Below are 13,342 nucleotides of genomic sequence, written 5' to 3' on the forward strand. Positions count from 1 at the left end.
ATATATTCATAACTTCGCAGTAGCTGTTATATAACAAGGCTAGTGATGAAGTTTCACTGTTGTTACCAAGGCAACATTTTTCAGCCCTGTAGAAAATTGTCTTTGTCATGAGATCTTCTGGATGGAAGTATTGACCAATCAGCATCCAAATGTCAATAAAAATGCTGTGTTCCCCTAGATAAAAAGCTAGGTCCAGGTGATAACAACTAGGATTACCAAAAGTGAAAATCTATATCTCTAATGCACTGTTAGTTGCTTTGAATTAAAGCATCTGATTAAATTACTAAATGTATTTATAACAAAATGTAAAATGGGAACAATGAAATCACCACTGACACAAGAGCAGCTACATATCATGGTGTAATGAAGACAGTATGGACCCAACAGATTGCTTCCTAAGCAGCTACACAGCCAGAAACTGTATTCCTTGACTGGCACAATAATAATCCTGGCTGGGATGTCCTTGAGTCTGTGTATAGAATGGCATTGTGAGTATCTGTATCCCACAAAGACAGGCATGTCAGCTTAGACAGGAGTGGCTCTTCACGGCTTGCGCTCCTTCTCCCATTCAGACACTGCGGTGTGTGTGTGTGTGTGTGTGTGTGTGTGTGTGTGTGTGTGTGTGTGTGTGTTTGTGCGTGTGGTTGTGTGTGTGTGTGTGTGTGTGTGTGTGTGTGTGTGTGTGTGTGTGTGTAGAGCGTAGCACTATCTGCTAACTAGGAGTGAAGACATTGCCAGCACCACCATGGGGAGGCTTCTTGTGGCTGTCTGTGAGGCGCTGACACAAATGTATCACACACAGACACTCTTGCAAGCACAAATATAGATAGACACACACACACACACACACACACACACACACACACAAGAACACATGAACACATGAATACAGTGGTCAACACACAGGAAATGACACTTAACATGCAAACAAACACTGTACCTACATATGAGGCCACACAGAAAGACACACACAGTGAGTGAGAAGCAGTGTGTGAGTATAGTTCAGATACTGTGAGATTTTGTTGTGTAACCATGGTAGTTTCTTTTTTGTGAGTTGAATACCGTACACAAGGGCTTCCATGTGCACTCAAACACAGAGGATGAAACCAATTCACTAATTAGAGGACAGGATATCATGAGTAACGACAGAACAAAAAATTAAGAACAGAAAGGAAAAGACAAGAAAGCAGGAGAAAAAGGACCTCAACTTGTTCATTAAAAAGACGGGGTGTGGGGGTTCGAGGAGTTTTCAAAATGTCAACATGTCAAAATATTTAACTGGAGAAAACAGCAGTTGAAAATGTCAGCCACCTGCCATGGACATCATTAAATATGCACACATACAGGCCTCACACAGGTGATTCTGGCCATATTAACATAACTCTGCTAAACAAATGAAGGGGTAATTTACATGTGTATAAATTCAACCATTTACATTTTACATGGAGCACTCCCCTGACAAGGCATCAGCAGCAAATAGAGAGCAATTACTGGAATATGTACTAGAACAGCGTCGGAGAGACCATATCACCAGACCAGATTGCTGAGGAAACATCATATGAAGGCTGCATACGCATCCTCAACGCTCACATTCTCCGTCGACACAAATGAACAATCAGACCACTCTACCACAGCGCAGAACGCAATCAAGGCCACTATCATTCCACTCGTTCTATTCCCGCCTCTGTGCCTCTGACTGAGGCAGAGCGGTCTTAAGGGGGAGCTGTGTGCCAGCAGTAACAGCCCTCATGGTGTCAGCCCCAAGGGGCCATGAGGGAATCCCAGTCCCACTCCAAGCCTCTCTTTCCCACTCACGCCTTGTCTCTCGCTACGCCATCTCATCTACATAAGGGCTTAGATGCTCCCGTCTACTTTAATCCCCATGACCCCCCTATTAGACCGGCGCTCTCTGGGTGTCCAGAAGCGGGGCTGGAAAAGAGAAAAGGAGGTATTTGGCGATGGTGAGGCGATCGTCAGGAGACACTGATGTATCGATCATGGTGCATGGTGCCTCTGTGCCTCTGTGCGACTGATCAAGCAGCACGGGAAGGGAAAGGCCCTCCCCCGCGAGACGAGATTAGAGGATAATTTGTAAAGTGCAGAAAGCAGCTCAAGCATGTGGAAACTCTGGTGATGTTGCCTTGGTTGCACGTAGGCAGCTCTTCTCTGGAAATGTCATTAAGGAGCACCGAAAATGAGCTAAAGGCATTCAGTTCCATCTTCTAAAAGTTCACCCTCATTCAGTGCACATGCTGCTAAGAGTGACCATGCAATACTTATAATACTTATAAAGGTGGTGGTGGGGGGGTATGGGGACTGGGGTTGTGTGCTGTGGAGGGCTGGTGGTGGTGGGGGGGTATGGGGACTGGGGTTGTGTGCTGTGGAGGGCTGGTGGTGGTGGGGGGGTATGGGGACTGGGGTTGTGTGCTGTGGAGGGCTGGTGGTGGGGGGTATGGGGACTGGGGTTGTGTGCTGTGGAGGGCTGGTGGTGGTGGGGGGGTATGGGGACTGGGGTTGTGTGCTGTGGAGGGCTGGTGGTGGTGGTGGGGGGGTATGGGGACTGGGGTTGTGTGCTGTGGAGGGCTGGTGGTGGTGGGGGGGTATGGGGACTGGGGCTGTGTGCTGTGGAGGGCTGGTGGTGGTGGGGGGGTATGGGGACTGGGGCTGTGTGCTGTGGAGGGCTGGTGGTGGTGGGGGGGTATGGGGACTGGGGCTGTGTGCTGTGGAGGGTGAGACGGCTGCTGGGGTGGGGATGCAGGAGGGGTAAAGGAGAGTGGCGTGTCACTGGCTTGGAGCACAGTGGGGCATTTGAGTCAGGGAGAGACGAGGCAGAGGAGTGCAGGGGGTACGGGGTTTATTGTAGGGGTTTTTGGTATGGGGGGGTAAGAAGCCTGCTGTGGTGGGGGTGCAGGAGGGATGGAATAGAGAGGGTGCCACAGGCGTGAAGCAGAGAAAGGCACGAGAGTTAGAGGGAGAGAGGACAGTGGGGTGTGGGGGATTCATGGTAGGAGTTTTGGTATTTCTGAGATCCAATAGTGGTGACAGTGGGTTAGGGGGAAAGAGACGAGAGAGAGAGAGAGGGAAAGAGAAAAGAGAGGGAGACAGAGGGAGAGAGGGGGAGAGAGGGGGGGGGATATGGAGAGCCCTGGGCAGTTCACAGTTCACGCTCTACAGGACATAGCAGCACACCCAGTCAGCTACACCACCCCCACACACACACACACACACACACACACACACACACACACACACACACACACACACACACACACACCTACAGCACTTACACACCTAAAGCTCTCACACACACCTAAAGCACTTACAAGGACAGACATATAATCAAATAAAACTTTGTCACACTGAGACACTGAGACACACATATACTCACCACCATACTACTTCACACACATGCAACATGTTCTCTGTTTCTCTTATACACGCACACAGACACACAGACACACACACACACAGACACACAGACACACACACACACACACACACACACTCACACACTCACACACACACACACACACACACACACACACACACACACACACACACACACACACACACACACTCACACATACACACTCACTCACACTCCACAGGTCATTTATCATTCTCTCTCTGCCCATTAGTCCACTGCAGTCACACACATTATGGGGTTTCTTTGTCATGATTGTGTGGCTTTTAGGGGCGCCTCATTTTTCATCCTCGCAGAGCATAGCGAGAGCCGTCGAACGCCAGAGCGCTCTCTGGTAGAGAGAGAGAGAACTGACAGAGAGAAGGAGAGATGAATGAAAAACACAGAGTGGCTATTTTAAGGCATTGTTTTGGTCATGGGGTGTCCTGGTGGAGGGATGCCTTGTCTTACCTTGCCTGACCCCCTCTCAACTCTGGTTTTAAAGTAATGTTTATACAAAGGAGCTGTCACCTAAATGGTCAGGTCGGAAATATTTAGATTTTTTTTGTTTTATTCCCAAAACTTTGCCTGTATGTATATTGTACACATATCTAGTAAAAGAACAGTCAATTTTTGTATTGTATTTTCAGAATGTGATGGAATGTTTTTCCTCTTCCAAAAATTGTAAATACCGAAACATCACATTTACTTTAGTAAAAAAGTATTATTATTGACCTGTTTCCTTCCCTTCTTTGAAGAGTATTTTTACAAATATTTCTTGAAGGTTTTCACAATGAAATCTATAAAAATGAATTAGTTAATGAGTTAATTTTATACAACTCATCACAATCTAAGTGCAATATTTCTTTGTAAAATGCAAAATACTGATCATATTGATTCCAGAGTTGTTGATTGATGAAACTGAACATTCATTGATCCAATCAGTATCATAACATTTTAGTTGATTACTCAATATACTTAATTTTTTACAAAACATCCAGTGTTTCGGAAGTGCTGCACTGTTTCGGTAGTGACTGCACTGTTGGATGGATGTTCATTTCTCTCCCAAAATCTTCCAAAAGGCCCTTTAGTTCACACAACACATTTATTTAAAAATTATGGGATTGAACTACTTACCATTTCATTTTGTCCCTACCGAAATCATCAGGTCACTACCATATGTTTCGGTAGTGACTGTTTCGGTAGTGACAATTCTAGCTAACTTTAAGCATAAATAAAGAATTCTAGCAAGCACACGGCTAGCACACAAATCTTTGAAGTGGTGTACACACATACAAACATAAGATTTAGCATAAAACCCCAAAAGGTTTACCTAATTGAAGAAAACATGGGTTTGGGTAGTGACAATTCTTAGGGCCCTATTTTAACGATCAGAAACGCAAGTAGGACAGCGCCAAACGCAAGTAGCTGTGTGGGCGGCTCTATGGCGCATTTGCTATTATAACGGCGGAAAAAACACACTTGCGCCCGGCGCAAATGTCAAATGGTTTGGTCCAAAGGAGGTTACTCAGCCATAGGTGTGGTTTGGGCGTAATATGCAATAAACCAATCAGAGCGTCATCTCACATTCCCTTTAAGAGCGAGGAGCGCATATTCCATAGCGGCTTGTTATTATAATGGGGGAATTACCTGGAAGAAGACCGTGAGGCCACCAGAACGTGTGTTACCAGAAACAATCACGGCAATGTTTTCCCATGCTTGTTTGGAGAAATGTTTCTACTTTTCATTTTTTCGTTTGTATTTTTTCAGTTACCAGCATTCGTTTTTTGGTGGCAACATATTTGAAATAAAAGTAAAAAAAAAAATACTTTCCGATGTTTTGGGTTCACCCTCACTGAATCACTAGGTTATGTATACAGTACATGGTAATAATATTGCACCCATCAGCACATGCAGTTCAACCTCACGTCTTCTAAAGTCCTCTAATCTATTCTCATTCATGTCATTGACACATCCATGATTCATGGCAATGTTGTGTAAAACACTGGGGGGGCACGTATGTGAATATGGGTGCAGTCTATAGCGCCATGGACGCCAGGGAACCCATACTTCTCCCAGAACGCCTGCTTAGCCCTCTCTTGGCTGTCGGGTGTTACGGGAAATTTTATGAATTACCCAGCATGTCGGACTAGACCTGACGTAACTGCATGTATAGCCGAACTTATTGCAGACTGTGATAGGGACAGTGTGCGTCTGTCCCCAGCTCATCTGCCAGGAGATGGCAGACATCAGAACCGCCATTACAATTAACCTGAATCATTTGGGTCAATGTGTACGCTAGATGTATGCCTATTTTTAAAATATCTTGGATATGGATATCACAATGATTTCCTCATGTGGTAAATACTTTATTTTCCTTGTAATTATATATGGCTTGCCAAAAAATTGGTGTAAATCTCTCGTGTAGACGAGAGAAGTAAAATGTAGCCTACTGTGCGGCCAAGCACGCGTCCTTAAAATAGCGTCTGAATACGCGCCACAGCCTCTACACAATGCGCCTCTGACATTAGACTAGGTTTTTTTCTGGTCTACGGCGCAAGTGTTGTTTTGAAACTGCAAAATACCACTTGCGCCTGAGAAACGCCTTCTCTGTTCCGCCCCGCCCATTTCGGCGCAAGTTCATTTCGATGCGCGCCTCTGGAGGGAAAATCCCGCTGTGCACCGGGTGCAAGATAGGAATGATACATGCGTCGGTGACAATGTCAATTGCGCTGGGTGCAAGATAGTGGCTAAAACACAGGCTCAGCCAATGGACTAAAACTCTTGTGTTTCGGTAGTGACATGAAAACTGGGGACATGATTTTTTGAGTATAGTTTATTTATTTAAAAATGAAACACACAATAAATCTAAATATTCCAAGTTCTGTTTAAACCCAATCATAAAGATATTTGAAATTAGATAATTGAAAAAAAACTAAAAAAAATTAAAAGTGTTATTTACAGGCATTGAAATTTAGATGTCAGGGTTGGGAACAGCTACTTCCCAATAGAAAGTACCCTATAAATGATGATTTTGTATATATTTAGCTTATCACTATCTCATTTAATGCATTGGGTTTATATAGACCAAAACATTTTCTTAGTAAATATCTATGCCTAAATACCTAATTGTTTTGTAATTAGTTTTTATTGTTGAGGGACTGCACTTTACACGAATTCGGTAGAATGGCCCAATATATATCAGACAAACAACTTATTTAGAGTGGCTGATGCTGACCTTCACGGTGAGGACATCAAAGTGCTAATGTCACTGCTAGAAAGCCTGACCATGTCTTGTGTGACCTATAGACACTAAGAGCACCCTCCTCCCAAGGGAAAAGTCAAACAAATCGAAAGAAAACATAAATGCTTCTTTCACCCCCTCCAAGTCAATCAATCCTTTGAAATTAGTAGTAGGCACTTACACCTCAATTCTGTCTGTCTCTCTCTCTCTCTCTCCATCACACACACAGAGACGGGTAGGTACTTCAGTTTAGTTTCCCCTGACAGGTCAAAAGCACCATGTAGAGAGGTCCTTGGTGGCACTCACTGCTTGGGCCATGCACCATATAAGACTAATGAGCAAGTGGCATGCAGTTGGTATGACTATTGTCGCCACTCGTGCTCAGCTTTTCAAGATGTCTGCAAACACAGGGATTAAAGCAAAAAAAATCATCTGACTGAAAAAAAAATCGCCACTCACTTTGGGTCGTGGCTGCATACCGCCTTGATATTTGATCTTCATATTATCACGATATTATCACTTACTAGTTCAAAGCTAATATTTTTTGCAAGACTTCACCATTCTTGTTAATGGGCTATACATGACAAAACGATTTACTGAAATCCAGGGGCATTTAAAAAAAAATGGGGGCACTTTTAGAAACTTGTGAAATAACATTTAGGCCTAACCTTTGTTCAAAATAATAAACACACTTATGTAGGCTTACAGTATATGAACAATTGTCATCAAATGGCAATAATAAGACTATTAGCATTAGTCTACAGATACAAAGTGTTTTCTTAGATTTTTTGAACAAAAACCAAACAGACAACGTAAATTAGACAATCATATTCAAAAGTATTCTATTATAGTAATAACAACTAATACAATCTTATTAGAGGTTAAAAAAAAAAAAAAAACTATTAACAATCGTTTTTTTTTCTTTCTTTTTTTCATAATAACACATTATATTTATGGATTTTTGTGTTACCTTTAATCATGTACCTACCATAGTAGGCCTACAGGAAATACAGATTAGACTAGTTAGCTAGCATGCAAGCCAGCCTTTGTAGCCAACGTTAGCTAACTAACATTAAACTAGCTTAACCGAACTAAATCATTTCTAAAAGTATCAACGTAGGCGATGTGTGTCGCTTGGTGCTTGGTGACGAAATGCCATGTATTTCTGAATGTTTTTGCTCCCCTTGATGGAGTCAGCAGAAGAATGTACCTGTGCTGGATTGACAAGGATTTGGGCAACTCGTTGTCCACAATTCCGACATGCCTTGAAAACAAAACCGGGTCTTTTTCTCTTCGTCATCGTCTTCCTCCACCCAGTCAATCTAGCTTTCATTTTTGTCAGTCGCTGGGTGTATGAATTTTATATTTTAGAACCTGAGCTGGTGACAGAGACTGCGCTGATCCTCATTTCTCCTCACTCTCGCACTCACAGCCAGGTCTGATTAGGAAGCGGTCCAAATATTTTTTGTTAGAACGTTCATTTCTTCACGCAACAATCAGTCAATGCGAAAATCAAAACATTAAATGGCAACTGACCGGGTCATAGGCTACGATGTTTTTGGCAAGTTCATTAAATTATCATTACAGAAAATTATAATTTACTCTTATACATTTTAGGGGCAACATTACATTTCTTAGGGGCAGTTTTGCCCTTTGCCCTCGTGTATTTCCGACGCTGCAAATCATATCAGTGCCCCCCCCCCCCCCCCCCTCCCTATTTTGTTTCTCTTCGGATCTGCATCGATCTCATTTTTGGCCTTATGCGAGCCGAGTTGACGGAAATCCGTCATAGCGACGGAAAACTTTAATCCATGCAAACAATCTTCCGAGCACTAAATTATAGTGGTGATGCTCTTTAGCATAGATTTGCATAATACCTCTAACAAGGTGTTCCTTCTCAAGTGTCTTAGAGAAGGCAGCACACATTTTAATTTCTAGAGACATCTGCAGGTGAATGAGCTTTTTTCTGTTAAAAGTGATGTAGCTGGCGGGCGGCCATTTTTGTGGGCCATCTGTGCAAAAATGGCTCCCCAAGCCTTGCAGCATTCGAGGTCTCGGAAGCATTCGAACAGTGTGTAGATTATGTTGTGACTACAGCTAGTTGTCTTCATGGCAAACAGCAACATCTGAAAGGATTGTGCTGGCAGCATGTCATTGCCTGGTGCCTCAGGTAAAAACACGGTGACTGTAACTGTTTGGAACATCCACTCACCCACTCACTCACTATATAGAGAAATCTATTGAGTTCAGTATGTAGGGAATCCGATGTTAAAACGAGATTTGGTGACACTACTCACTATTGTCCAAGGCAACAAGTGTGATATTTAGATCAAATGCATTCTGTATTTTCCATGGTGTTCAGAGTTTAATGTGGTTCGTTTCATCACTCATTTAGATTGTTTTCTTGATTTCCTTTACAGTACACAAATTAAGATGTGGTGGTCTCTATTTTAAAGCTTTTCAGATATAGCTTAATGTTAAGGTTTCAGGCCTCATTTAGGCCTATCCAACTGGTGACTTACATATAAACTATGTTTAGGATGTGCAGGTCTTCTCCAGTTTGTTTAGCTTGCAATGAATTGTGGTATACTGGAGAAAGTATACTCTGTGTACATCATTCGTACACTGTCAGTTGTGATGGGCGTGAGAAGTTTAGAAGAAATATAGTTTGCTTTGTAGTGAATAAAATAAAGTAAAATACACCTCAAAATGGCTGATTCTCTAGATAGTCAACTAAAGCGTGTGTGAGTGCACATGGCTTTCAACACACGGCAGCATAGAGATCTGACTCACAGACCCCAGTTTCCCCTCCCCCACAAAGGCCCTTCCAATCTATCTGACTAATGTTTACATCTGACACATGCAAGGGTAAACCTTATAATCAGATTTCAGTACCGTATCACAGGTGTTCCACCAGCTGTGGCCCAGCGCAAAAACCCAGGAAAGGGAAGAACACACACACACACACACACACACACACACACACAAACACACACACACACACACACACACACACACACACACACACACAAACACACACAGACACACACACAGACACACACACACACACACACACACACACAAACACACACACAAACACACAGACACACATACACACTCGCACCTTGGTAACATCACCCATGTCACACTGCAACTAAATAATTAAGTGTGGTTTAATGCAACCCTTACCACACTAGTGATGTTCTTCACCCGCATAATCATTACCCCAGTTTATCAGTTCAGTCCGAGATTTTTTGTATTTAAGTGTCAGTGTGCAATTACGTTTAGTCACTCGATATGTCACACTGTACTTGATAGCACAGTTGCACCTTAATATCATCTGTCACACAGTATGTGACATATAACTGCATCCCGATCCATAGCTCAGCCTTGGACCCAAAATGCTCAGCCTTAGACCCATAATGCCAAGGGAATCAGTACAAACACAAGAGAGGAAAAACTTTTTTTTCACGACTGTATGGAAAAGTCGACTTCCTTGTTCTCTGTCGTGCAGAACAGTAAATATTCCTCCATATTAAACCACATAGTGAGGGACATCACCTGTTGCCTCGCGGGCCTTGATAGAGCGCCAGGCGAGGCTAATGAAGTGGCTCATCGCCACGGAAAGGCCTGGAAATTGGTTCGATTGCTCATAGTCAGTCTCTAATGGACTGGAAACTAACATTGCCGCGAGCCGCTTCTGAGTGTGGTGACGGCACAGGGCCACCATGAGCTTCCATGGACATGTTGTCACTGATTGAGTTTGCCTGGGAGAATTTTTTTTCCCCCCCGGGGCGGATATTCAAATGTCATCACAGATGTTTTAGCTCAAGGGTGACTCTACAGTCAGAGTCGGTCACAATGTGCTCGCAGTAGAGGTAGCTGAATGCAGAAGTGACTTCCCCTCAATGTCTAATCAATGAAATGAAGGCTAATGGGACTCATCAAATAACTCTGGTGTTCATTGATGTTCTGAACACCCTGAAGCAAGTTAATGAGAGACAGCAGGGATGTCAACAACCAAACAAAGGAGAAGTGTGTTGTTGCAGCGTACCTCTTCAAGCACGTCAGCCAGCTTGCTGAGAATCTCCTCCTGAAGGCCTTTGAAAGTCGGAACGCTGGAGAGAGAAGAGGCAGGGAGGGAGAAAGAGAGAAGAAAGGGAGATGCAGAGAAATGGAGGGGGAGAAATAGAGAAGAGAAAGATTAGACACTCAAACAAATGCAACCCAGTCAGATGCTGTCCACAGTAAATCACGATAACCACACACCCTACTGTCTGTAAGAATGCTTTAAGCCACAGCCTAAATCTCACATCTTTTCTTGACAATTTCCTTGTATCAGACATTTCCCACCAGTCCTCTCCTGCTGTTAACTAGATGGATGCTTGTGGGTTTCATTAAGTCGGCGTGCTGTGGGGCAGCACCACCAAAAAATAAATGTAGCGGGGCAAACAACGAGACAAAAGAGATGTTGGGGAACCTTCCTAAATGCATCTCTACTGTGTGCAGTTTCACCAGCTGCTCTCTCATCTCCTTTCCTCTCATCCCTTCTTCTCTCTTCACCTCTCCTCTTCTCTCAGCTCCTTTCCTGTTATTTCTTCTTCCCTCATCTCTGTCCCTGTTTCCCCCCCCCCCCCCTCCCCCCCAGTGAAGCACACAGGGACAAGGCAGCAGCTGAGCTGGGATGCTCCTCCGCCGTCTCGTTCTTCTTCTTGACATTTCATTAGGACGGCAGCTGCCAATCACATCAAGCTGAGCAGCCACCTCTTCTGTTTGCCCATTCTGTAGTTGTGTGGCTTGTTTGCTAACCAGTCCTGCTGAGGCTTTGACAGCTACTACACACAGTTCATATGTGTACAGTTGACACTGTAAGCCTCCACAGCCAGTAGTAATATCCATGTACTTGGTACGTGCTTATACACACATACAGTGACACAGACACACATGTACACACACACACACACACACATACACACACCGTAGCTTTGACAACTGTTATACATGCACATACTCTCACATGTACAGCTGGCATCTAAAGCCTTGACAATAACCACACACACCTACACACAAATACACATGCACACACATCCACACTCGTGTATGCCAAGTGAATCCTGATGCCCATTGCGATATCTGTTTACAGAGGCTGACTATGGGATCAGGCTCACCAATTCTCATTTCCCCTTCGTTACGCATAGTGGGGCTTACAGGATGAACAAATGCAGGTTTTAGTTACAGCTGACAGAGCTGAAAGAAGGAGAGGGAGGAAGCGTGAGGGAGAGAGGAAAACTTACAGAGAGAGAGAGAGAGAGAGAGAGAGAGATATAGAAAGAGAGTTTCTTTCCAAGCAGGCCTCTGATATGTCTTAGGAAAGCCAGCATGGTGTATAGTGTCCGTCTCGATACATTAGGGCTATAAACCCAGTGCCAATCTACCCATTCAAAAGATCTTGGACCTTATGGCCACAGCTCTGACAGGTGACATTACCTGACCAGAGCCTGTTGCCATGAGACACGTCTCTGTGTGTCAACGGTGTCTCTTAAAGGGACAGCTCTCCACTCTGAGCCAACGTCGAGTCAATCACAAAAAAAAAGCGAAACACACTGTAATCTGTGAGGCTTTCATTGGTGTCACAATAAGTGTTTCTGCTCCTGTTGAGGAATGTGGCTGCTCACATCTGCACGTCTTAAAGCGAGAGACTCGTTCTGAGGGTACTTTAAGAGCGATTTTTTATCCCAAAACCATCCCTAACTTTGAGAGGAGAGTGCATGAGGGATGGTTAGGGTTATAAGTTAGTGGGAGCTGTTTAGTTTAAAAGGCACAAAATTTGTCTGATGAAGGTTATTGTCTGTCAACTGAACTGTAATGAGCTCTTTAAAAGACAACATCAAGGAAAGGAAACAAAGGAAAATTGCAAAAAAAATTTAAAAAAAATCAGTGTGACCGGGAAATTTTTGGAATTAATGGAACAGCAATCGACTCAGTGTGAAATGAAGTCCGATTTTGTCACAAATTCCCCTGAATTCTAGTTTGTTTTCATCTGATTTCATGTTTCTGTTTATTCACCATCTCCTGTCATTTCAGATCTGGCCACACCCTCTTGCCTGGCAATCACCTCATTACTCGCACCTGGTATTCTCCGCCCATCTCTGCACCTGCAGCTCATCCCCTCATTAGTTTCAGTGCACTAATACCTGTCTACTCTCACTTGTTCTTTGCCAGATTGTCTTGTGTGTTTTTTGCCAAGCTCTCCCGCGATTGTAGTTACGTTTGCTTTATCTGATTACCCTGTGCTTAGACTGTTGGACTGTTTCCTGGATTACGATTACCCTGCCTGCTCCTTGTCGGATTGTTTGCTGTTTTGATCTCCCGGTTCTGACCCTGCCTGCCTGTCCATCGGATTCTGATTACCCTGCCTGCCCCTTGTCGGATTATCTGCTGGACTGACTGATCTCCCGGTTTTGACGCGGCCTGCCTGTCCTTCGGACTCTGACTACTCTGCCTGCTCCTTGTTTGGATTGTTTATTCTCTGGACTGATTTCCTGGTTTTGACCCTGTTTTGGATTAACGATATAAAGATACTTTCTATACACCCTGTTTGTTGTCGTGCTTTTGGGTTCCTCCTTGTCTGTACCTGAGAACGTTACAGTACAATCTGGCCAAAACGAACCCAGCCGACATGGAAGCACTCCGAA

The 13,342-nt window shown here is 43.9% G+C and overlaps 1 protein-coding gene across 3 annotated transcripts in view; it reads right to left on the reverse strand.

Annotated features, from left to right (window-relative positions):
- The window catches only part of prkg1 (protein kinase cGMP-dependent 1), a gene marked incomplete at its 5' end in the record, with an annotated part of 141,921 nt that overhangs the window by 44,388 nt on the left and 84,191 nt on the right, over positions 1–13,342 (reverse strand). For all 3 annotated transcript variants that reach the window (XM_080835161.1, XM_080835159.1, XM_080835160.1), the window contains one exon: positions 10,702–10,765. In XM_080835161.1, coding sequence (XP_080691287.1) covers positions 10,702–10,765 — 64 coding nt within the window. The remainder of the gene's footprint in view (positions 1–10,701; positions 10,766–13,342) is intronic.

The sequence above is a fragment of the Sprattus sprattus genome (assembly GCF_963457725.1).
Source record: "Sprattus sprattus genome assembly, chromosome: 3".
Taxonomy (NCBI): Eukaryota; Metazoa; Chordata; class Actinopteri; order Clupeiformes; family Clupeidae; genus Sprattus; species Sprattus sprattus.